This window comes from Lepidochelys olivacea, assembly GCF_965140295.1.
Source record: "Lepidochelys olivacea isolate rLepOli2 genome assembly, chromosome: 11".
Lineage (NCBI taxonomy): Eukaryota > Metazoa > Chordata > Testudines > Cheloniidae > Lepidochelys > Lepidochelys olivacea.
In genome coordinates, this window is record NC_140421.1 from 56651402 (window position 1) to 56677211 (window position 25810).

At 40.1% G+C, this 25810-nt stretch overlaps 1 protein-coding gene across 4 annotated transcripts in view; it reads right to left on the bottom strand.

The window, feature by feature from the left end:
- HECW2 (HECT, C2 and WW domain containing E3 ubiquitin protein ligase 2) overlaps window positions 1–25810 on the bottom strand; it is a 256577-nt gene that overhangs the window by 21391 nt on the left and 209376 nt on the right. For 3 of the 4 annotated variants that reach the window (XR_014713565.1, XM_084643180.1, XM_084643182.1), the window contains 5 exons: window positions 23925–24048; window positions 18018–18101; window positions 13416–13525; window positions 6075–6195; window positions 2691–2804 (listed from right to left, as the gene is read on the bottom strand). Coding sequence is in view for 3 of the 4 variants with exons in the window: in XM_084643180.1 (XP_084499306.1) it covers window positions 2691–2804; window positions 6075–6195; window positions 13416–13525; window positions 18018–18101; window positions 23925–24048 (553 nt within the window). In the remaining variant the exon portion in view is untranslated. The remainder of the gene's footprint in view (window positions 1–2690; window positions 2805–6074; window positions 6196–13415; window positions 13526–18017; window positions 18102–23924; window positions 24049–25810) is intronic. The other variant, XM_084643181.1, reaches the window with a different exon arrangement.

A 25810-nucleotide genomic window follows, 5' to 3' on the forward strand; every position in this document is an offset into this window, starting at 1 on the left:
TTTTCTGAAACCATGAGGACTAGAACTTATTTAAAAAAAAAAGTACAGTGGATTCTCTCATATAATCTCATGATTCCAGGAACTGGGGCTTTATAAGAAAAAACACAAAATATTGTGAGACTCATGATAAAATTGTCTGAATCGCAACAGTGGGGTTTAAATTACCCCATGTGCTAAAGCAAACAAGTGTAGAGTTAATCAAAATGTTCTCATATACATTCAGTGGGGATTTCATTACCTATTTCTTTATGACTTATATTTACAGCATTACAAATGGACGAGGAACAGAAACATAAAACCAAGTTCCTGCCCAATTATCAAACAATAGTTTAGCCTGCATTAAAAAAAAGGGGGTGGGGGAGAGTAGGACATGCTTCTTTCAAAATTTCTCCTATTTCTTTCCCTTCCCCCACAGATAGTCATCCTACATCTAACTAAATGAGCAGTTCTGCATGGTTCACATCCTTGCATCATCTATGCTGAAAGATTTGTTTGCACACATCCTCTCACCATTCAAAACTGGATCAAATGATTGTATAAAGCTGAGATTAGTCATTTTGCTAGCAAGACACTTAATGTCATTTTGATTTGATGTTACTCATAAAATAACTCATTCTTTTCCTCAAAGAAAGGCATCTTGTACAGAAGTGGCTATCAGGGGAGAAAGGAACAGTGTGTGTAACGTGTTCCTCATCCAGGCCACTCTTCATCTTGTCATTTTGTGTTTAGAAAAGCAAAAACCTGACATGATCTGATCTGGAAGAACACAATCTACCTGACTTTAGTTTTATTTTCTTATTGTATTTTTTCAGCTCTTCCCCTCCCCTTCTCCCATTCTCTCATGTATGGCTTGCAATCATTTTATATATATTTTAAATTTGGGTGAAGCTGCTAGTAGTAAAAACAAAGGCTGAAATAAGTTCAATCAAAACACCTTAATCCTGTACTGTTGCATTCCTGCCATTCCAGTTCTGGGTTTTTCTTGGACCAAGAGTACCCATCAATCTGAATGGTGCCAGTCAGTATGGTGATATTATGTATGTGAACAAGCCCACACTTGCAGTTAGGGTGAGACCACCACATTTTACTTAAAAACTTTAACTAGGTCATATTAAAACTTGGCCGTTGAGGATGAACTTTAAACACACTACAGAGTTTAGAACCTTTAAAAGGAGTATTTATCTAATCTTGTACAAACTGCTTTTACTACACCAGAGCTGTGAAAAGCATTCTAGAAACTTAATGCCAAACCACATGGTACTAACAACCAATAGTATTATAAGGACTGGTTCAAGACCTATTTTGCAACAGCTCCCTTAAAGACAGTGCAAAATCTCTGAAACACATGTGAATAAAATTCAGTATGTTTACAATCATTACAGTTTTAATCACGTTCATAAAAGGTCAGACGTGAACAACTATTCATTTTCAAGCATGTTGCCAATAATTGTGTGTGCAAATCAGGTGTGAAAATGCAAGTTAATCTGCATGTTTTGCCACTTGAAAAATCAGACCTTTGTGGCAAATCCTCATGCCAGCACCCATCCTAGCAGCTCAGCAAGGCAGAGAACAGGTAGTAGCGTGGCTGTGGCACCCACTTCAGTTTATTAGCTGAAGCAGCTCTCTATGCCCCTTACACATCACTACTACAACATGAAGGATAAACAGAGGATCCTCAAAGTAGCAGATTCTCTGGATATGCTCTCCCACAACCTACCTCCTGCCGTGCTGCCACCCCCACCTACCTTCTGAGTACCGTCATGCCAGGAGCCACTGCAGTGCAGGGCTTGGTGCTGGGCATTGGATATGCATTCCCCTCCGCAGTTGAACTGTGTTGGATTACACTGCCAGGAGTCCCTGTGCAGTGGCAAAGGATGAAGTAAGATTTGTCTCTTTGGGTCTAATGAAATAATACATTGTAAAAGGCTTTAAGAACTCATGGGGGAAAGGTGTGGGGGGGCAGGGAAGAAAAGCAATACATTGTTCAAAGTTGCATTTGGATAAAGGAGCTCTGACCAAATTCCTAACCTGGCCTCATAATGCAAATCATACAAATGCTACAACACATCAGCCTTCAGTCAGCTGCAGGCTAAGCATTTGCTGCATGGCTGTGGAATATTAGAAACACTTGTTTATTTAACAAATAGCAACCAACCAGTTGCCTCTGAAAGTTTTATTTGTGACAAAGGACGTGATTCTGAAAGGTGTCCAGGGCTCTTAATTCCCATTGATCTGAATGGGAGTTGAGGGTGCACGGCAATTGGAAGGACTGGCCCTTTCGTCCACCCTGTCTAACTCCCACCAATCAAAATACCTCCTATCTTGTAGCAGGCATGAGGAAAACACTGGCAGAGATGAAAGAAATAGAAACAAAATGACAACTAGGTTTGGGTTTTTTTGCTGACTTAATGACACACTGAAGTATATATTGGTTACAGCAGAAATTCCATATACACATAGATACATGCTCTTTTTTTTTTTTTAAAGCAAGATGCATTACCAAGAGCATCAAAATGAATTATTTGGCTTTGTGAAATGTGAACAGCTGTAGGTTCTAGGCTTATGTTTGTGGCATTTCCTGACGACAATCCTTCCTCTTTCCCCTCTAGACCGCAACAGTATGGTGAAATAGCCAAGGACAGCTGCAAACATAGTTGATTAATGTGTTCATGCCCACTTCCACTACTCACCCTTCCTCCCCAACAAACGTGACATAGAGTTTATTTCTCTGCAGGTCTTTTCTTGAGTAACCCATAATCTGATTGAAGGCATCTTCCAGCAAGTGGTCTCTCCTGATGATTAATCTGCACAGCAAGATAATTTTAAACACGGTAATTCACAAAGGTGAACTGCAGATGAAAACACATAGTTACACTGGCTGGTAACTGTTCAAGATAATGGATACAAACAATATTTAATCTCCTCTTTATACAACCATTTGATTCAGATTTAGCAGCTAATATCGGTTAGCGTATGTGCTTCTTGGATATTCTTTATTCAATAAAATTAATAAAATGTCCACATAAAGAAATAGTATTTTAAATTTTTCAAGTCCGGTTCTCATTTACACAGTCTGCTTTGCACCATTCTGGCAGCATGAAGGGGTTTTGAAGTGGGCATTTAAACCCACTCGAAAGGCTGTTTACTGTGCCGGGGCTCTGTAAAGTGGCCTTAAGGTAAATGAGAATCTGGCTCTTCAACTAAAGCAATATAGTCCAAGGCAAGGTAAATTTGGTTAAAGGTGTTGGATTGACAGCCCTGGAGTTTAATATCCTGTATTTATGCACAGAACAGGTACAGAAGGACAGCAAGCAATGCCAATTGGAGTGGCAAATAGTCCTCAGAGCAGAATTTGGTACTAAATGAAAAAAAATGTAATGCCCTAGTTACTGGAAAATTTGTAGAAGGGGGAAAAATCAAGGGTCTGGAATAATGGCCAAAATAATCCTGCACAGAACTGAACATTTATGTTCATGGCCAAAATATGTTTATGCAGCACTGGATTCCCTTAGGGAGAAGAGGGAGAACAACAGGAGGAAATATAACCACCTGAAATTGTGTTACGAATTATTCTTGCCTGTCATAGCAAAATGGCTGCAGTAGTATATTATTTGTAAACATTCAAACACCTTAGAAACAACTTTTAATTTAAAAAGTTACCTATTTGTATCAAAATAAACTATAATTTTGTTTCTCTCCCTTAAAACCTCTGGTATGATGGTAAATCCTACCAGAAATATACCTGTAGTTCACAAACCCAGAAAAACAAGGTAACAGGAGCATTTATATATCATAGATCTTATAGCTGGCAATAGCCACCCCCTTGCACAAGGTATTTGCCAAACTGGTCACTGCAGCTCTCTCTTTTCTTTTTTTTACAGCTTACTTTTTTCTATTTTTTAATCAATTACATCACAGGTAAGCATTTCCATTCAAATCCCTTTTCAGCTGTTGACAATTTTAAGAAATGTTCACCTGAAATTATCAGAGTTTGGACTCTGCCCAAAGGTGAATATTTTTGGAAAATTTACATAAGAAGGGCCATACTGGATCAGACCAAAGGTCCACGTAGCCCAGTGTCCTGTCTTCCGACAGTGGCCAGTGCCAGGTGCTCCAGAGGGAATGAACAGAACAGGTCGTCATCAAGTGATCCATCCCCTGTCGCCCATTCCCAGCTTCCGGCAAGCAGAGGGTAGGGATGCTATCCCTGCCCATCCTGGCTAATAGCCATTGATGGACCTATCCTCCATGAACTTATCTAGTTCTTTTTTGAGCAAAAATGGTTAAGTGGCAAAGAAAAATACACCTTGCCCTTTCTAAATGCAGTGAATTTTTTTTTTAAAAATAGCTCTAGTCCCAGAGTGGTTGGAGCTAGAAAACTGGTATGAGGCAGGGAGATGGTTCTTTGGGAGAAAATTTATCTTTTCCATGAAAAGTAGGTTTTTATTTGGTTAACTTATGGGAGTTTGAGGATCACAGTTGGTGTAGGGCACAGATTTTTTTTTTATATCAGGCAAGTGTCATGTGATGATGATCTCTTAACATAATAGTTCTATCACACAGTGGATGGTAGGTCCAATTGGCTGTGACGTGGTAGGTCCAATCTCACATATGCCAAAGCAGGTGCCCAATTAAGAGGGCAGGGCAGCAGCTTGGAGCTATAAAGGACTAGGGAAAGACCCAGGGAGGGGAAATCCCAGTGAGTTAGAGTAAATTGCTTCAGTCAGGACAGGAAGATGAGAGCTACCAGAGACCCAGGAACTAGAGGAGTCCCAGAAGGAAGCAGAGGGTGGTTCCCAGGAAAAGGCCGAGAGGGGCTTGCTGGCTGGCGACCCCAGGCCAGACAGCCAGGGCTGGAGAGGGTTGAAAGCAGGAGGAGCACGAGCAGGAGCAGCAGCAGGAATTGCCTACTGTCTCTCAATCGGACAGCCAGAAGAATGGCCGGAAAGGACTGAAGGCCAAGGAGCTGTGGAGGAGCTTACCCACGGATATTCTCACTGCTGGAGAGCTGGACCCAGAAGAGCTGTGAGAGGGCCAGTGGGAGTGAGGGAAGCCAGGATGTTCCCAGGAGAGAGGCTGTGGGGGTTCACACTGGGAAGAGCAGGGTTGCACTCAGGTTGGAAGGGCTGGGGTGGCTGTCCTGGTAGAAGGACAGGAGAGGACTGAGAGCCCTGCTACCATCAAAAGCACCAGTGTGTGGCATGGGGGAAACAGAGATGAAATGTCTTGAATTTTAATAACTGCTTGCACTGGGGGGAGAAATGGACTCCATGTCTGGGACTTTTGTTATGGATTATTTGGCCTTACGCTGTTGTAATAAACCAGCCCCAAGGAGGAACAGTATTGAGACAAGACAGCCTGAAGTTATTGGGTCAGCTGAGAGGGGAAACTGAGGCAGACATTCCTGTCGTACTGTGTCCTGCTGCAGGAGGCTGCTCCTGGAAGGGGCTGCCCGATGACACGTATGTAAGCATGTGATTAATTATTCTATACTAATGAAAATTCACAAGGAGGCAGAGTTAAGGTGGCATGAAGCCTTCATTTCGGCACTCCCACATATGGAGTGCTTAACTTTACCAAAAACTACGTTCAAGTTTCAAATTCTTTGGAATTTAATAATATTTAATTATACAAATTCTGATCAGTAAAGATTCTGTATCTACACAAAGATGAATCATATGAAAGTATATTTATTTTTGTTGCTGGGCAAGACAAATGAAAATAGAGTTACTTCAACTTGCCCCACAGTGACTGTTGTAATGGAAGTGGCCCAACTGCTCCCTGTTTCTTTGAGTGCTGCTCTTCAGAGGACTTTCTGCCACTGCAATAGTATTAATGTGCATGTGAAGAAACTACAGCAGGAGGTAACATCGGGAAGAGATGCTTCAAATGTGTTCTCTGCTGTGAGTGAGATGGCTTTTAGTGCCTTATAACACACTTCACATTGAATTCAATAAGTGCAAGAATGCATCATGTTACCAGTGGGATTCCCAGAGGAAAGAGGTTCTTACACTTGCAAGGAAAGAAGTTCTGCCTGTGAGATAAACCCTATTTGATAAGGTGCTTCTACATACTTTAATTTCCCAGGCCCTTGTCCATATCCTTTAGTCTCCAGCTTCCTGTAGAAGTTCCTCAGTTTGGCTTCAAAATCTCTTTTATAAGGAGCTGGAGCTCTGGCATTAGCACGCTGAGTACCTGCAGCAAACAACAAGCAGAAAATGAACTGCAGCTACGCAAAGCATCACTTTCCAGCTCTGACTGAAAAGAAGGTTCTTTGCTGACCAAAAGCATGGGACATGGTTGGTTTCTTTTAAAATCCTGGTTTATAAACTGCTAAGAGATCCGTATCTCCACACCTACTGTAGGTTTAGATGTTTTTGATTGCTGTTTGTTTGTCCAATGGCTTCAAGATTTTAGATTAAGTCCTAAAATGTTGAAGCCATCCAAAGCAGACCTCTCCCCTCAAAAAAAAAAGAAACAAAAAAAAAAACCCAAAAAACCACACCTCAACAACCCCCTCAAAACCAAACAAAGAAACTGGAAAAGACCCAACTTTTGTTTGGCATATGTGCATTTTATGAATACCTGTGTTTAACGACTAAAATGATGCATCCTCCTAAAAAAAATGTTTTTCACTGTCAAGAAGAAAAACAGGTTCCAATGAGCTAAATTAGTATGTCCTATGTGTGTAATACACCTTATAGAGTGCACATAGAATCATCAATGCATGGAGTTTCTCACCTTACTGAGGAGAGAATACTGTGAAAAAGTTTACTCAGTGAAACTCAGTCAAGTACAACAAAGGAGAAAAATATTGGGAGAGAGGAAAGACTGAAGACTTTTCTCTTCATTCAGATATCTGGATCAAATGAATTACTGTACTAAGTTTCTTTCAAACATGACTCAAAAAGGTGAATTCATATTTTGAGATACAAGTTTAAGGAACAGTTCTTTAAAGGAGGCAGATATCTGTATGCCAAAAAAATTGCACATCTGCCTACAGTTGCATGCACAGTTATTGCAAATTGGGTAAATAAACCATTGATATTAATGTGACACGGAGTGGGAGGGATTTATCCCACCTCCCTCCCAGTTCAGCTGTGTAGCCAGTGGTACCTTCTAGTGTTTAGTCCAGTCTAGTTTTAAACATCTCAGTCAATGAACTTCCTCTACTTCCCTTGACAGACTATTCCACAGCCCAAAAGATTTCACTGCAAGAAGGTGCCCTCAGATTCAGCCTACATTTTGCCCTTTTAATTTCATTCTCATATCCCTACTTACCTATAACTTTAAATAATTCCTCTCCCTCTCTGGCATCTAGATCATTGAAATATATATTGTTCAAAATATACCTGGAAGGTTGAAGTTTCATACACCCAGGAATATGGGTAGGCTCCTAACTACTCATTTGTGAGTAATCTCATGTGTGCATGCAATTGGCTTTAAAGCTATTTATAAGTAAAATATCAGCCAGTTCAGTACGTCACTTTTCTTTTCTCTCCCTATATAAGGCTAACCCAGCAGAGGAGGTTTCATTACTGTGGAGGCAATGTGCCTAGCCTTCAGCAAGGGAAAGAGGGAAGAGGAGGAGCAGGCAGTTTGCTCAGATTCTCAGTGGGAGGGGGCTGTGCTCACAGACTCTAGACAAGTAGGCTGGGACGAGGAAGCAGCTTGCTTAGCCATCAGCTAGATGGGTGGGGTGGATGAGGTAGCATCCTCATTCTCTGGGCTGGAATTGCTCGAAGAAGCTGAATACTCAGTCTCTGGACAGATGTGGGAGAGGTAGAGGAAACTGTCTCTCATTTTGGTTAACAACGAATGCCATTAATGGGTCCCTTAAAGAATCCCAAGTGTTTCCCTGTCACCAGAGGATGATGGTGGCAGTAGTGCATGTGAGAGGAATTCAAGCTCTTAAGGAGAGTTTATCAGAAGCTGTGTTTTTGTAGTCCTTCCCTCAGCCACTCAACCTATCAGAACTAATAATCCATGCCCCATCCTCAGAAGCCAGGCAGAACATGTGTGTCGCTTGAAAGTCAAAAGACAGGGCTCTGAGGGAGAATATGGCAGGAGATCTTTGGAGTTCCAGGAGACATGTGCAGAACATCTCTGGAAAACTAAACCATACACATCAATTGAACCTGCTGTAGCTGTTCATATTTTAATGAGTATTCCAGGTGCTTCCTACTGGACATTTCTGCTGAATACTCTAAAATATGTAGCCATTTAAATATATACAGTACATTAACTGATGTCTTCCACATCATTTGTTTATTTGGAGGTTATTTTGATGTGGGTGGAGGGAGGTACAATTATGAGTTCACCAAAGAATGTGACAAACCCACACTTTCATCTGCATTGTGGTAACAGCCCCCAAAGGAACCTTTTGCTAAGAGATACATCATGGTAAATAAAACTGGTAACATATTGCTTCATGGTTCAAAAACTATCAAGAAATTATTCTGTCAGCACATGACAAACTCTCACTGCAAATGCTAAGAAATTCCTGGGCAATTATAGCAATTACTTCCACCTTGTGAACCAAAAGTGTTAGGGGAGGGAGAGGGCTACAAAAAATACAAATGATATGGGTAATCATGCTGAAGTCTCAAACAGATTACATTGTCCAAAAGAGATAGAGAGAGTAATTTCATGACTATTTGTGTCCTTTAATGGAAGAGCACAGTAGCTGAAGAGATCTGTAACTGAGGTTACTGATCAAAACACTGACTTGATCCCTATTATAATTGTATCCTCTGCATTCAGAAATCTTCTTCTAATTTGACACCACTACATTTTAGGATACAGGGATATTAATCAATTCCTATGAAGTTAAACATCACATTCACAGCAAAGCCAGTAAGATCAGCCTGATTAGTGTCACTGCAAGAAATTAAAAAGGAATTAAAAAAGATCACCCCCTTGCTGTACAGAGCAGCCAGTTTGGCAATACAAAACACACAGAGCCCCAGTAGAAATGACTACCTGTTTCAAAGATTTCTCTTTAAAAAGTCATAGGGCTCCATCCACAAAACCAAATGACTGATAGGCCAATTCACTGTGTTTTCTATTTATCTTTTTGTGTTTGTTAGAACAGAAATTGTAACTAAGAAAAATGAATCTGAAATCTTCACATTTCAATATTTAGGTCTTAATTCAGGAAAGAAATTATGTGTTTAGTGCTTTTCTGGATAGGGATGGCAATAATTATGTGTTTCAGCTTAAACAGGTGCTTTATATACTTTGCTGAATCAGGACCTTCACCAGGGTGTTTTGGTGGACCCACTTCAGAAATGAGAACTGTGAGGATAGAATCCCTTTTGATCATAAAAGACTGCCAAGTTTGCAGCAGCAATAAGGTGCGTGTATATGGATGTTCATTTTTTCTTTCTTCTTAACAAACGACAAGAAATAGTTTCTACACAAATAGTAGCTGCCACAAATGTAGGCAATAACAGCAACACTAGCTGTGGATGTATATTTCACTGCTGTTCAGAAGAGAGTCGTTATCAAAACAGTCATGAAAAACTCAGCTTAAACTGCTGCCTTGCCCTTCACAGGTGCATGGCATGGAATAGAGTGAGAAATAGGGATGTAAGAGCAGCCTCTATATCGTTAGTGCCCTTTTGCCAAAGCTGAGTACTGTACAGGTAAACTCTGATTATCCAAATTCTCAGGATACAGCCAAAGCTTTGAATAAAGAGAAAACACATTTAATATTAAATACAAATAATGTGGATAATTGGAATTTAACTATAGTGACATAGATACAAATGTAGCCTGTCACACTGCACAGCCCTAAGGTGGGAGGGACAAGTTAAAATGGGAGCATGACCAGACTTTAGTGTGCCTGCTAGTTACCAGCAGCAGCAGCAGGCATTTTTGAGAGCATGCACTGCTCCTTTCTTCAAGATACTCTCTTCTCCCTACAGCACTCTTGAGGTGTCCTATCTTTGCGTATTCTGAGGAAGCCAAATACCTCAAAGGACCTTTGTTCGGACACTACAACTCCATACCCATCTCTCCCCAAGGCACGTCAAAGATTTCCAGTTTGACCACATCACTTTTTTTTGTTTTGGCAACAAACAGATTTTGTACATCCAGCTCTATCAGGGCAGATTAGGACCCACTAACAGGTCTGTTGGAAGGTTAGGGGGCCTTATCCAAAGCACAAACCTTTTAGGAATCCTCTTAGAAGAAGATTTTATTAAAACAACAGAATCTGACGAGAAGGACCTCCTCAAGAGAAGCTAACTTATTTTACACCTATTATGCCCCCCCAGCCCAGTTCATGGATTGTATGGAGAGATCCAGCACTTAAATTTGTGCCAGGGCTTGCCAGGGCTGTGCCCCAGCACCTCCGGGCTTGGGAGTTCATAGCCCTGTCACCTCTGGCTTGCCGCATCAGTTATGAAAGTAAAAAAAAACTGCTCGAGCCCCGGCATCCCTTTCATTACAAATTAAACACTGGAGAGTGGTAGCATTTGTTCTGTGGCAACAAAATCCATATCAAGAGTGAAATGAATCACATTTCATGACCACCTGGAACCTTCAGATAGTGCAGCATGCAACAGCCTGCTGGGTTAGCAAAACTGCTTACAGGGAGAACTTTATGACCATGATCTGTGACCAGGACTGGCTTCTGACTGCATTCCACATAAGTTCAAGGTATTGGTTTGAGCTACAAAAGGCAAATGCTTCAGACCCTTGCTGTTTTAGAGATCACCTTTCCCCTCGCAGCACGCCACCACTGAGATAGGCTGAAGAGCTCAGACTGACAGCACCCTGCTGGAAGGGCAGTGGTAGCAGGATGTTTTCATTGAAGAGTCCCCCTTGGGTCTCACAGAATCCAGTCTTTTGACTTTCAGGACACACATATGCTACCCCAAGCTTGTGAGAATGGGGCATGGATTATTAGTTCTGTTGGGCTGAGTGCAAGACTACAAAAACACAACATTCTGATAACCTTTCTTACAGGCTTGAATTTTCCAGGTGTGGTCTTGTCTCAGCCCACATTTTTCCTTTTACTTATCTATCACTATTCCTTTCCAATAAAATAATACCAGCTATATTTGAAAACATCAAACTGCTGTATGTGGACCTCGGAGGAGAAAATAGGCTTTGCTACATTTGAAATAATTTAGTCTGAATTAACTAAATTATTAATCACTATTTAAACATGCACAGATATTGTCACATATTCTAAAGTGTGTGTCTGCAGACAGATTTATTTAGCGTGTGCACAGTCGTCTAGCCAAGCGATGGCATCTTCAGTGGTGTAGACTGTCATGAAGGCCCCAGCAATACTGGTTGGCTGCACAGAGACCTTGCCCGGAGCAGAACCTGTTCAACAGGGACCACTGGCGATGGGGCAGGTCAAAACCAGGTGGGCAAATTGTGGGGTTGGCGACGAGGGACTGGTTGGGGATTATACCAGATATCCATTCCTCTCGCCAGAGTGTTTCTGCCCTAACATCCTGGAGTGGCAGATGAGACTATAATGGGCGACATGACGGCAAACGTGCAGCTGGTGGTTTAAAAAGATCATTGTGCAGCAGCAGGCTTGAGTTGCAGTACGCACACTCTTAAACACATGGTAAGTGACAGCAGTCTGACTTTGTATAACTGTTGTCACTCCCCCTTATTCCTCAGCCCTCTAGACTTTGGTGCCCCAGCGTGGACCCTTTCATAGAATATCAGGGTTGGAAGGGACCCCAGAAGGTCATCTAGTCCAACCCCCAACCTTTCAAGTCAGTTAGAAACAAGTTTTACCAGTCCGAAACAAAGCACAAGTTCTGGAGTTTGAACACATTTTTTTTTTATTGTCAAATCTCATTGTGAGCCCAAGGCAAGTTTCCAGTTTGAGAGGTTCATGCCTCATCACGCTGGTTTGCTCGAATCAGAAATGGGATTAGGCCTTAGTTCTGCTGAAACAACAGCGCTCTGATCTCAAGGAAACTGGGATGTAATTATATGAAGCAAAATGTAAATTAATAACGACAGCAGGATTACTACAATACTATAATGAGATTATTATAGTATTGTGATGAAACTAATCCTTTGGGGGATTACAGCAGTTACTAGGCCACTGTGTCCTATGTGCAGTAGGAGTAAAATTTTCAGAAGTGCTAAAATGACTTAGCTGCCTAATTCCCATTGCTAATCAATGGTACTTAGGTTTATAAGTGCCTAAGTCCCATTTTCAAAGGTGATTCAGGCACTTAAGAGCCTATGTCAGGTCTTTTGAAAAGGTTATCCTGGTTAATAGTAGGCCTATGGTACGAGGCTGCCATACAACTGTTTTATTTCAATTTGTTTGCAAAGAGAATCCCCAAACCCATTGAAAAAAAATTTCCAGCAGTATTAAGTAAACTTCCCATGCCTTGCAAGAAAATAAGAAGCAGACCTATCTGAATAGTATTTCCCCTTTAAGAACAAGAATATCACCAATTAATTTTTTTCAATTTTTCTTTTCAAAAATATGTTTCAAACAATGTTTTAAAAGTAAATCTTAGTGCTCAGGAAAGATGCTATACTGACTTCCCCACAGTCTGTTCTATAGATTTTGTACTGCATGGGCAGTGCCAGGGCAAGCTACAGGACACTTTCCAAGACCTTGAACTGGAAAGATCATCTCTCAGGGTGACGGGGTATTTTAGTTTCCTCATTTGTGTTGTGAAGTCAATGGGAGTACTCACGTGCTTGAGGTGAAGCCTGGGTTTAAGTGCGTTGCTGGATCAGGACCTCAATCCTTAACTACTCTGGTGAAAATGCTCTGGTGGAAGTGTGATTTTGTGATGAGGAACCCTACCAGAACTGGACTGAAAACACCAACTTATTTCAAAAGGCCACCAAGACAGTGTAGCCTGTCAAGAATCCATCAAATAAACCTCTGCAAGCAAATCAGCAGTGCTACGACTTCCAATAAATACAAGTCATTTAGGCATTATTTACAGACTAAAGAGCAAAAATCAAAGAAAATAAACCCCATATATAGAGCTATATGTTCCTACTGCATATGAAAATGAGACTACACGCTTCAGAATTGGAGAGTAAATAATAAGGTTACATTTACATTATTTGTCTACTTTTGTTGTGTAACTTCAAAATCTGTTGGACTACAGTGGATTCTCATCATCTCACTGTCTATGACCTCATCATCTGGAAAGACTTTCATGTCTTACAAAAAGGGCTCTTCTGAGAAACATCATGCAGAATTAAAGCTGTCAATGTAACGAAGTAATTACAGAAAAAGTATCCGACAGCCAAGAATTCCTTTACTGCTTTTGTTCAGAGGGTAAAATCCTGGTCTCGGTGAAGTCAATGACAAAACTCTTATTCCCTGATCTTATTTGGTGCACACTAAGTATCTGGAATTGCTCCCTAAAGATCCCACTGTAAACTTCAACAAAATTTACCTGGAGAGTTCTGAGGTGAGGATACTGGAGAACCTCTTGGGGACTGGCAATAACTGGGATGAAGTAAGGCATGTGGCGGCACGTATGACATTATTTCTTCTTCGAACAAACTGGTAAAAAGGAGCAAACAGGAGAAGGCAGAAGATGTTTATCTGAGCCAAGGATACGTTCTACTTTCTAGCAATAATGTGGCCTTCAAAGCCAGTCTGGTTTTTAGAAAGTCACTCACCTGTCTCCCGTGCACATGCTCAGAATGCAAAAAAGGAGGCTTTTGTTGCCCTTCTGTCAATGTTATCTCTGTAGAACAAGGACTGGAATCTTGCAAGTGACTGGGAAGTCACAGTTTTAGTTTTGTGTGTGACATCTCAGTGTGATGACGTGTACTTGTTTTCAAAACTAAGGTCCACGTATTTAATGGACCCTTTAAAAGTTACATTGTTTTATACTTTTGCTTATACATTTTCCCTGCCAACACACCATTAACATTCACGGCACTTTCCTATACAAAAATTTGTAATATTGTACATAAAGAACAGAGCCAAATACTCTGAACTTCTGGTGTAATCAATCATGTGCGAATTGACTTAGTGAATTGAACAATATACTCTTTAGTCTATTAGGAATTAATGCTTCATTTACTCTTACTTAACACGTCATATACAGAGAAAAAAGTATCATATAGAGTTTCACCAGGTTAGGCTTCAGTATGCCTCACCTATTTTTCTATGATTTTAAAATGTTTTCGGGAAAGTACAGTTTAACTTTCACAGCCAGAAACATTGAAATAATCTATAATTTAGATACCATTTAATAGTTCATAGTATGGCTGCCAAACAATTAAAAATAATCACAATTAACTGCAAGATTAAAAAAAAAGCTGTGATTAATCAGATTTTTAATTGCATTGTTAAACAATAATGGAATACTAATTTTAATTCAGCATGGAAGCATGTCGTCTGGAATGGTGGTCAAAGTCTGAAGGGGCATATGAATATTTAGAATATCTGGCAAGTAAATACCTTACAACAACAGCTACAACAATGCCTGTTCTCACTTTCAGGTGACATTGTAAATAAGAAGGTGGTAGCATTGTCTCCTGCAAATGTAAACAAACTTGTCTGTCTTAGCAATTGGCTGAACAAGAAGTAGGACTGAGTGAATTTGTAGACTCTAAAGTTTTACATTGTTCTGTTTTTGAGTGCAGTTATGTAAAAAAATAATTCTACATTTGTAAGTTGCACTTTCACGATAAAGAGACTGCACTACAGTACTTGTCTGAGGTGAACTGAAAAATACTATTTCTTTTGTTTATCATTTTTACAGTGCAAATATTCTTAATCTAAAATAAGAATATAAAGGGAGCACTGTACACTTTGTATTCGGTGTTGTAACTGCAATCAATATATTTGAAAACATAAAAAACATCCAAAAAATATTTATAATAAATTTAAACTGGTATTCTATTATTGTTTAACAGTGTGGTGAAAACGGCAGCTAATCGCTTACGTTAACTGTAATTAATTGATAGCCCTAATTCATAGACCATGTATGGAATGTTTGCATAACCCTAAATCTCATTGATTTTTTCCAATTTGATAAGACCATAACATCCAAAGCAGGCATGTTTATAATATTTTAACATAATACATATATAAAATAAAATATGAAATAGCATAGCTGTTGGATGTTATCACAACATATACACATTGAATCGACTAGTTAAATGACCATCTTTATTTTCAATTGTTAGGCTGTACAAATACATCATTGTCTTGTGGTTCTCTCATTTCTGAGTGATATAGTAATCTAACTGGTTAAAATAAAACGGATTTCATGTCAAATCTGTTCATTACAGATACCCGCAATAGTTCTTTGTGAATGGTTTGGGGGGTTTTGGAACAGATATTTACTGACATTTTTGCACTCCTAAAAAATCATCTGCAGTATATAATATGTTTTTTCACAGAGAAAAGTTGAACTATGGTCTTCAAATGTGAATAAAATCTGAAAAAACTGGTTCAATCTGAGAATAAATTAAGAACCTGATTTGTGTTTAAATTAACAAGATAAAACTAGAACTGCATAGCATATAGCCTAATGGTATGTTTACAAGCTCAGAGTGCAAATTATCTCCTCCTAGGAACCCCATCTCTGAAACAGAATATTCTGTTACATCAGGTTTCAGAGTAGCTGCCGTGTTAGTCTGTATTCGCAAAAAGAAAAGGAGTACTTGTGGCACCTTAGAGACAAACAAATTTCAAATAAATTTGTTAGTCTCTAAGGTGCCACAAGTAATCCTTTTCTTTTTGTGTTACATCAGTTATTCTCAGGCTATTTTAACTAAGGCACCTTCATTCCCTATATAAAAAGGTGTTTATATTCAGCTGAAATTTGAGTTTTATTGATGCGTGGGAGAAAACATTTTAAAATTTGCGTAAAGTTCTCCAGCAGTAAGAAAATTCCCACATTTTGAATGCATTGAAGACAAGGATGCATTGCTCCTGCTAGAACATTTTATATTTTTTTTCCTGTTTAACTCTAAAATGAGAAATCAGGCACACACACTAAATTACTGTTTTAAACAACCCCATCTCTGCTTTTACATCAATATTTACTATCACCCTATAGCTTACCAAATAACTCAACACAGCTTAGTGAGTTCCCAGGTACACCACTGAGGCTCTTGGGAACCAATAGAAACACAGAAATCATGTATTCAATAATTTATTTCCTGAGTACAATGATTATTATTAGGACTGAAAAGAGGGCTAATCACAGATCAAATCTATTAATAGTTAAATTAAGAGAAAATCATTGTAAACAATTGATTTTAAGAAGTAAGTGTGTTAAGTAAATAGAAATCTGAAAAATCAGATATTTGGTTTTGTACATTTTTGTGGGGGTGCTCTTTGTCTTTTTGAATTTTTTAAATTATGAGTTTTCCACGAAAGAGAGATATCAATTATAGTATCAAATTATTGTATTTCCATTATAAGAATTACTTGGAGTCTTCGGTATGAGCAGAATTTACAGATTAACAGAAAAATACATTCAAGCAGCAATGACAAAATGATTTATATCATGTCTATTTAAAATAGAAATAGAAATTGAGGTTCAGTTTTCTCTGTAAAACGTGTGACCTCTTCATGTATTATATACCAATAAAAAAAACCTACAATTTTGTCTTCTATTCTTTTTATTTTTTCTTTAAACAACATCAGCACAGTTTCAGACTAAAATGTTAATAGCTTTTAATTAATTCACAGATTTTAAGGCCGAAAGGGACCATTATGTTCATGCAATGTCACCCCAAATAATAATTATATTAATGCCAACACTTCATAATTTAGACTATTTTTAACATTAAATGTAAAACTTTTTTCTACAGATATATTAGAGAAAAAACTGTTTTTCGGGAAAAATCTATCACACTTACACCCTGAATGAGCATACCATGTGTCGGACATAAGAAAGACGCTACTATCAGCTGCCTGTTTTTCTGGGTATGCAGTGTTGTAGCCATATTGGTCCAAGGATTAGAGAGAGAAGATGTGTGAGGTAATAGCTTTTATCGGACTAACTTTTGTTCGTGAGAGAGACAAGCTTTCAAGTTTACACAGGTCTGAAGACCTAAAGAAGAGCTCTTTGTAAGCTTGAAATTTTGTCTCTCTCACCAACAGAAAGAAAAGGAGTACTTGTGGCACATTAGAGACCAACAAATTTATTTGAGCATAAGCTTTCGTGAGCTACAGCTCACTTCATCAGATGCTGTAGCTCACGAAAGCTTATGCTCAAATAAATTTGTTAGTGTCTAAGGTGCCACAAATACTCCTTTTCTTTTTGTGAATACAGACTAACACAGCTGCTACTCTGAAACCTGTCACCAACAGAGTTAGTCCAATAAAAGATATTACCTCTCCTACCTGGTCTCTCTTTTCTGAACCAATGCTGAAGTGGGATACATTAAAGGGACAGTTCCTCACTCCTAAAAAGCAATAATCAATCATCCCATCAACAAAGTGAGCAAAAACTGTCAGCATAGTTGAAAGATACAGTGTGGTGTTCAGCTAAAATAACGGAAGCATATCAAGTGCTAACTTCCAAAAACATGATACTTGCAAATCACAGAGGTAAACAGAAAATATACTTGAAGGAGCACAGAGCAGGGACTTTCAAACTGTACTGATCTATATAAATCTCTGTCCTTCTAACAATGACTATAACTGAAAAATTTAGGGCAATCAGGACAAGCCCATTTATTCTTTTCCTTGCAAGAGAATCATATAGTAGCTTGGACTGTAATTAGGTTTAAATTCTACTTGCAGTACTGTACTCTTTTACCCCCTCCTTCCCGCAGGGATAATCATTTTTCCGCACCACTATGAAAAATGTGATCTCCCTACTAATAACCGACATCTGGAATCTCAGCACTGGGAAAATCAAGAGTCTGAATCCTCTGCTGCAGCTCCCCCAGCTGCAATTCTGAGAACTGAAGGGGAGACATTTAGGTCACCCTGTCAGTACACACAATACACAGAAAGGCACTTCCCCAGCTGCTCACAGCATATTCCCAACCATCCATTATGAAGCACTGCTACCTACCTTAGTAACATGACAAGGTCTGCATCACTGGATAGACGCACTAGTCCAGGTGTTCCCTCTGTTCGGATAAACTGGATCTTCTCCCTGTTTAAGCAAAGGAAGAGTTCCAAGACATCTTTTGCAAATAAGGCACCAATGTACACCACGGCAACAAGAAAAAATGCTGGGTATACCCAGTAGACCTCTGGGTTATGCCTCTCTATTTCAGACACCATTTTTCTCCCTGCCACACCATGTCCATGTGAGCAATAGAATCAAACAATCCCAAAAAAAAAAAAAAAGAAAAAAGAAAAACCAACCTAATTTGTTCAGAAGAATGATTCTCCTGTTGCCCTCATCTGTAAGATGCTCAGGCTGCTTCAGGTAACACAGCCATCCAACCAATAAAAATCAATCCCTCAAGTTAATATAAGTTGTGGCCCTGAATTCAAAGCAGCAGACAGAGCCCTGTGGGAGGACATTGCTATTCTGAAAGTGAACTGCTTAAAGTAGTACTCTCCAACTCCTTTCCTCTCCCCTTCATTTTTTAGTACAAATTCAAGCTGTCTATTACAGACCATTCGTGCTTTTTAAGGTAGCTTTTATGTACAACACTGCACTTACAGATCTTCCAGAAAGGCTTTCTGCTGTGTGTATGCATGCACCTTTCTCTTCCTCCCAGCCCTCCCCTACCCCCCAGCCCCGCACACTTCCCTCCCCAACCTCCCAATTCAAGTCAGTCACTATTCTGGATTCTATGCATGCCCAACACTGTGCAATGCTGGTGATTTTTAAGCTGTACGCTGATTAAAGTCCTCAGATGAATGCCTTTGAACAAAAAACAATTATTTGGGGGTGGGTGAGTGAAGTCTGTGTGTTACTTAACTGCAACAGAGTCAGGAGAACAAGACCTTGAACCAGCTTCAGAAGTTACACCTCTCTATATCAGTGAAATCTGTTGTACTCTGGGGTAAGAGTTCACCACTGGCCTCTCCTCGAGAGTGGGTGATTTAGTTTGCACCAAGCTATTGATGGGATATGCTGATTCTGCACATCTCCAGCAACCTTAGCTACATAGCCACTTTTGGGGCTGTGGTGGAAGAGACGCTACAGATCAAAGGAACTGGGGAGCGACAACAGGAAGAAACAAGGGCAGAGATTTCAGCAGGAAGATGGAGGGATCATCAAGACAAAAGCTGAAATTGTTCAGAATTAGGCATGAGGCCCAAAGAAAACAACTGAGGCAGGATGGAAGATGACAACAGCTTGAACAGTAGTAAAAGGTGGCTAGATGGACCTCAAAAAGAGAAGAAGCTGTTGGAAGGAGAAGGGGAAAGGTGACTCTGTGAATCTGTCAGAGGATGGCTACAGAAAGTCACAAGGAGACAGCCAGATTTAAGTGAAGGCAAAGAAAATAAAGGGCGGCAGACAAGGGGGCTAAAAATGGCACAGAGAGAGAGAACGAACACAGCTGTTGAGAAGGAGGGGAAAAGAAAAAAAGGACGGGAACAAAGTTAGGTGCTTTAAATATGGAATGCCAGGAAAGGAGACGGGATTGAGGATGGGAGGACAAGAATATGGGGCATGGGAACCTGTATAACATCTGAAGGTGATGAGGAGCAAGGCAGAGGAGAAAGAAAAGAAAACACACCTGGGAGCGTAGGATATATGAGGGCAGGGAGGAAAGGTGAGAGGAGCTAGTGGGGAGGTGGTAGGAAAGAGAATGAAGTAGTGTTCACATGACCAGAAATGGGAAGGAAGAGAAGCAAAAAGCTGATAAAGGGATACGGTGAGGCAATCAGAAAGGAAGATGAGAGCATTGGAGACGCAGAGAAGGGGAAACAAGATGAAGCCATAGCAATAGCAGCACTAGAAGTCAGGTCAGAAATGTATGTAAAGAAGGATGAAATCGTGGCCCTCCTGGGAATAGGAACTTTGCCATTGACTTCAATGGGGCTGGGATGTCCGAGCAAGCAAGCAAGCAAGCGTACGTGTTTAAAAACAAAACTGCTGTACCTTTTGCAAGCAACAAAAAATCCCTCCAGAAACTATCACTTCCTCAGAAAAATAACAGTACAAACTTTCCAGCAGTAAACCCACACATTTCAGACACAAACAAACAAATTAAAAGCCACAGAGAAAGAGAAGAAATTCAAACCACAAGAGCTGTTGCCTCCTACTACTGACATACATGAGTTGGCCCAAAACTCCTCATCAAAAGCCCCAACTAAAGCAAAGACAGGGAAAATACATAAAAAGCAGTTCTAGCCCTGCACGAGTACTAGGGAAATACCAGAGAAAGCCCAGTAATGGCCTGCCCCGCCCCATAAGGGTCAGAGAGAGAGTCCAGCCAATCCAGAAAAGAGCTGCTGTACAACTGGAAGTAATTTATAATCCCTAGCTATGGAGAAGTGAATGTCAATAACAACATGCTCAGTTCTTCACATACTGTCCAACTGTGTGCACGTGTATTAAAACAAAAAGGTAATCCAAGATGGGATTTATTTTTAAACTTCCATAATAATTTAAACTTAACATGCACCTTTGATAATAGAACAAACAAATACAACAGAGTCATAGGAGGAGTGCATACTGGTCATACGCACACTATTAATCATCTTCCCCAATAGGCCTTAATTCAGCAAGGTAATTAGGCATGTGCCTAACTTTAGGTGACTTCAATGGCACTACTCAGTGTCACATGCTTCAAATTAGGCACATGCTCAAGTATCTTGCTGAATCAGGGCCCTAAAAGCTAACTAGGAAAACGGGTAGCAGCATCATTATAAAAGATACACAGCGATGTGATGGAAGCGTCAGTCCTATAAAAACTGTGTGAGATGCAGTTTTAAAGAATGTGGGAGTAGGGGCTAGGGGCCAAAGGAAGGCAACTAATTCTTAACCAAGCATCATAACTCCAAGGAGCGAGAGCAAAGATCTGGCCATACAGTGTACCCACTCTCAAACCAACTATACTGAACAAAGCATCATGCTCCTCTATTCAATAAAATCCTCCATCCCTCTACTAAGGCAGGTAAGAGAGACAGACACATTTCTTCAGTCTAGTTACTGCAGGGACAAACTGTACCTACTGAGTAATGGATCCTATCTACTGGCACATACTAACACCTTTTTTACCCTTGGTCTGTAATTTTAAGCTGTGAACTAACTGATCCTGACAAGGTCCCCGTGGCGAGCTTGCTCTGATACTATGATCCGGGAACCAAGATACTAGAAGTAGTAAAATCTGATGATAGCGTCAACAATCTTTTGAACATCTTCTGATTTGCAAACTGAGTATAACAGGGCAGAAATTAAGAAAATTGACACTGGGGCTGTTGCTATTGGAGTAACTGAAGCCAAGAACCTCAGGGGAAAAAACCAGAAGTTGGTTTTATTTTATTACCTGATGGATTGGCTTGTTCACATGTTGAACACAATTAAAATGAGACAAGCCTTCTGCATAACAATATGGGTACAAACAGGGAATACTTCGACAGGCTGAGATCTGCTTTGATTTTCCTCCTCCCCTCAATTTTCTAGAAAGTGTGAATTCTGTTGGTAGTTGATTTCAGGGTTGTCAACCAGGACTTACTCAGAGGATAAATCAGTCATCAGTCTACTTGTTGGGACATGAAGCTCAGGGAAACTGCAAAGCAGGATAGCTGACTGAGCTCTGAGAACTTGCAGGGCATGCAGGGTCACTAAGAGCAAGTCTACATTACAATCAGAGGTTTGACCGCTGCATGTGCAAACATACCGGAGCTAGCTTGATCTAGCTAGCTCCAACAACAACAACAACAGTGAAGCTACGGCAGCACGGGCAGCAGCACAGGCCAGCCACTCAAGCGTACAGCCTTGTGCTGCTGCGGCTTCACTGCCAGTTACTTCAGCTACACGTGCTGCAGTCACGCCTCTAACCGCGGTGCAGTCACACCCTGTGTATCGCGGCACAGAAAAGGAGGCAGGTAAGTAGTTGCGAGCTCTTGAGCCAGCACATCCTGATCAGACTGTTAGAACACGTGAGACTCTGACTCTGGGAAGTGAGAGCACTGCATTGGGAGCCACAGTGCACAGTGAGATCAAAATCTTCCTAACTACCATAATGACAGATGTGCAGCAATGAACTCACACATTTTTCAACAGTAGTGTCTCCAAGACAGTTCTGGAAACATACATTTGAACACCAATTTCTAATTCCCATGTTAACAGCAAGTTAGTTTTACAGCTAAGCAACATATACTTAATTACGAAAGAGATATACCCTAAGGGTGAAATTCACTCCTGTGTAAAGGGTCAGCATAAGACTTAAGACAGCATAAGACAAGTCCAGCATATTTATGAGGGATTTAAAGCTCCATCCTGCAATGTGCTAAACCCTTTGACTTCCGTTCAGCAAAGTAATTAACTACCTGCTTAATTTACGCATGTCAGTAATCCCAATGACATCAACAGGACTACTCATGCTCTTAAAATTAAGTACGTGTATAGGAAAGACTTAGTGGCTTTGTGTTGACCCTCTGCACGGGGTGAATTTCACCCTGTATCAGTTATATTCTACCTGTGATATATAATACCATAATCATCATATAATATTATAAAGCATCTTTGATAATATACTATGTATCTCTTGCGGTTGTGCAAGAACTATACTGGTCTGTTCCTAAACCATATGTGCAACTCTAAACATGCTAAATGGATATTGCTGATTGAACTTATCCAAAAATGCAGGGCCAACTCTAGGTTTAGGAAGAACCCTACAATATATATCAAGGAAGATGAGCAGGGCCCCAACGAACGCCTTTCTAACTGAATGCTTCACAACCATGGACCACCAATGGCCACATCTTGCCTGCCTGCCTGTTGGTGAGATTCTGTGACTTCTGGAGATATCCTACGTCAGTAGCTCCAACCCTCTTTCCCCCCCGAGATACTTTGTCTTTGTAATGGAATGGCAGGCTGGCATCCTACTCTTCCAGCTCCCATTCCCCTTGCTCCACGCCTAGCACCCTGAGTTGTCCATCTATGCTCACTTTCTCCCCTGCCTACCTGCCTAGCATGGGTTTGCTCATCCCATCCCTTTTTGTTTTCATTATTCTCTTCTTCCCTGTTCCTCACTGAAAATTATTATTCACATGCACACACTCTCTTTCCACTTCCTTGGTTGCCCAAGGCTACGTGTTGCTGGCGATGGCAGAGTTCATTGGTGGCTCCGGGAGCCAGGCGACATGCACTAACGTGGTTAGGAAGAGTGCTAAGGGAGAAGAGAAGATAAGACCAGCTTGTCAAGCTGCAGTTTAAGAACAGGGGGAGGAGCCAGGTACCTTTTGAGGAGCTGTGGTTTGCAGAGGTGCCCATGGCCACATTTGCAGTGGGGAAGGGAAGGAAGAAGGACAGATCCAGGGTCATGCAGTTTCACCTGCTTCCACTATTCCTTTTCTTTCCCCTGCATCCCTCCCTAGCGTGGGAAAACTTGCCCTACTTGGGCACCACCTGAGGATGGCTGAGGAGCTGAGCAGAGAACCAAATGAGAAGACATGGAGAAGAGACTAAAGTGCGCTATTTATGGCCTCGCAACCGACAGGCTGGATGCATGTGTGTAAGTTCCTGAAAGAGCGTAACTGCACTATTGCAAAGGTCCAAGGCACTATATAACAGCACATTAAAGGAATGTTTCCTGCAGTTCTTTGATTACGCTGAAATTACACAAGGTTTGGGGGATTTTTGGGGGGGGGGAGGGAAGAGAGGAAGGAGAGGGTTTAAGTTTATAAATGACCAATGGACATCGAGCAAGCAATATTGCCCCCCCCCTTTTTTTTTTTTAATACTGCAAACTTTGCCAGAAAAAAAGAATACGAATTGATGGTCTGTTCTGAAATGGGACAGTCAGTTGAAAGTAAAGCTGGAGAACAGAATCAACATCATTACCTGAGTGAATGATTCCTGGTAAGATCTGGTTGACGCTCTTGTAGAATTTCAAAGATATTGGGCTGTCGCAGAAATGCGACAATCTTGTCGTTGTAGGCTGTAAGTGGCAACCGAAAACAGCTTACTGCAAACAGGTGCATTGAAAAACAGCATTATATTTTTATAACTTCTGAATAATAATGATAATGGAATTATGTCTTTATATTCATAATCTTTTTATTTACTACATTAATATGATCTTTTCATTACATTTTTAGCCTAAAGGCTAGTGCTGGTTTTTGAATTTGGATATACATGGCCCACTTTATTATGAATAAAATTTTAGATTAAAACATCATCAGATGTTAATGTGCCTTTCTGAAGAATTCAGAGTATTATAATATTTCATCACATACACCCTCAGCTCACGCCAACCTGGAACATATAACCACATGAATAAAGTGTACGGGGCCTTATTTTCTATACTTCTTTATTTCTTAGACTTACAGGACCAGGTGAAAACATAAGCTCACTGCTTAATAGTAAATTGCATGTGCTTCTTATTGGCTGCACATTAATGTGTGGGTATTTTTGTTTTGCTTTCTCCTCTCCTTGCCTCCACTATTCTGAAAAATAATTATCTGTTTTACTCATATTAAGGATCTGATATAGTCTCACAAAAGTAGTATCTTCACACAAGGCTGAAAATCTAGGCTTCCATACCAGCCTTAACTCATGCCACTTTGCCTAGGTACTGTGATTCTAAACCCTTATGGTACACAATGACAAGTGTATTGGCCAGCTCTTCTGCCTTAATGGTGAATTTCCTTATTTTTGCTTTCAAGAAAGACTCAAAGCTTCACAGATTTTATTCCTCTTCCTTTTAACATTAGAATGAGAAAGGAATAAAATGATCAACAACAAATTCATAAGGACACTGTCAATGTTGGTATGTCAATTTGTCCTACCTTCAAATAGTTTTATCTGGCAAGAAATATTCTACTATTATCATATGCCTTTATAACTCCCCAGTTCTGTCACTGGGAACTATAACTTCCTTCCTAGTACCCATGATGATGATGTGTTGCACTAAAACCTAGTGCATCATTTTTTCTTCCTGCTCTGCAGCATGTATTTGAACATACATGGTTTACACAGCTGCACACATTTTTTATGACAATAGCAATCCTACTGCTGGACAGATTGGCAGACAACTTGTATTGTGCCATACAGGAGTAAGATGCAGTCACTAATGAAACTTCTAAGAAGGTCTGACAAATATTACAGTCAAAAGTAACGAAAAGCTATTGAAATGTAATTGGCAGTGGCCATCTTTTCATTTATGGTTTTTATTTTTACTGTTTGTTCTATCACAAAGAAAAAGATTACATAAATATTTTATATTTACTCATGTCTCTAAAGTGGTTCCACCTATGAAGCGAGGGCCCACTCAAAGTGTTTGTGCCTGTTCCACTGTCAATTATTAAACAGCAATTAAAAGTATCTTTGTTCAAAACATCTCCAAAAGCTCAACCTGAAAAATATACAGTGTCCATAGCAAGTGAAAGGAGTTTAAATCTGTGGTGACTGTGCTACTGAACAAAGATCAAGCAGATCAATCAATCATGATTTTTTGCACAATGCCTGTTAATTCAGCGCACTAAATTATTTTCTTAGTGGCGATTATCACAAAAGGCTTTGGTGTGTGTGTGTAACTGAGAAAAAATTTAGGCTACTGACCAATTCTGAGGTGCCTCACACCTCATGGAAGCCCTCTGAAATAAAAGCCTAGTATTTGTATTGAAATTAATGGGACTACATAGGGCCCAGGTCAATACAGAATCTGGCCCTCTATTTGTAACTCTTCTAGTTACTTCTGAGGGGAAGTTAATTAGAAAATTTAATGA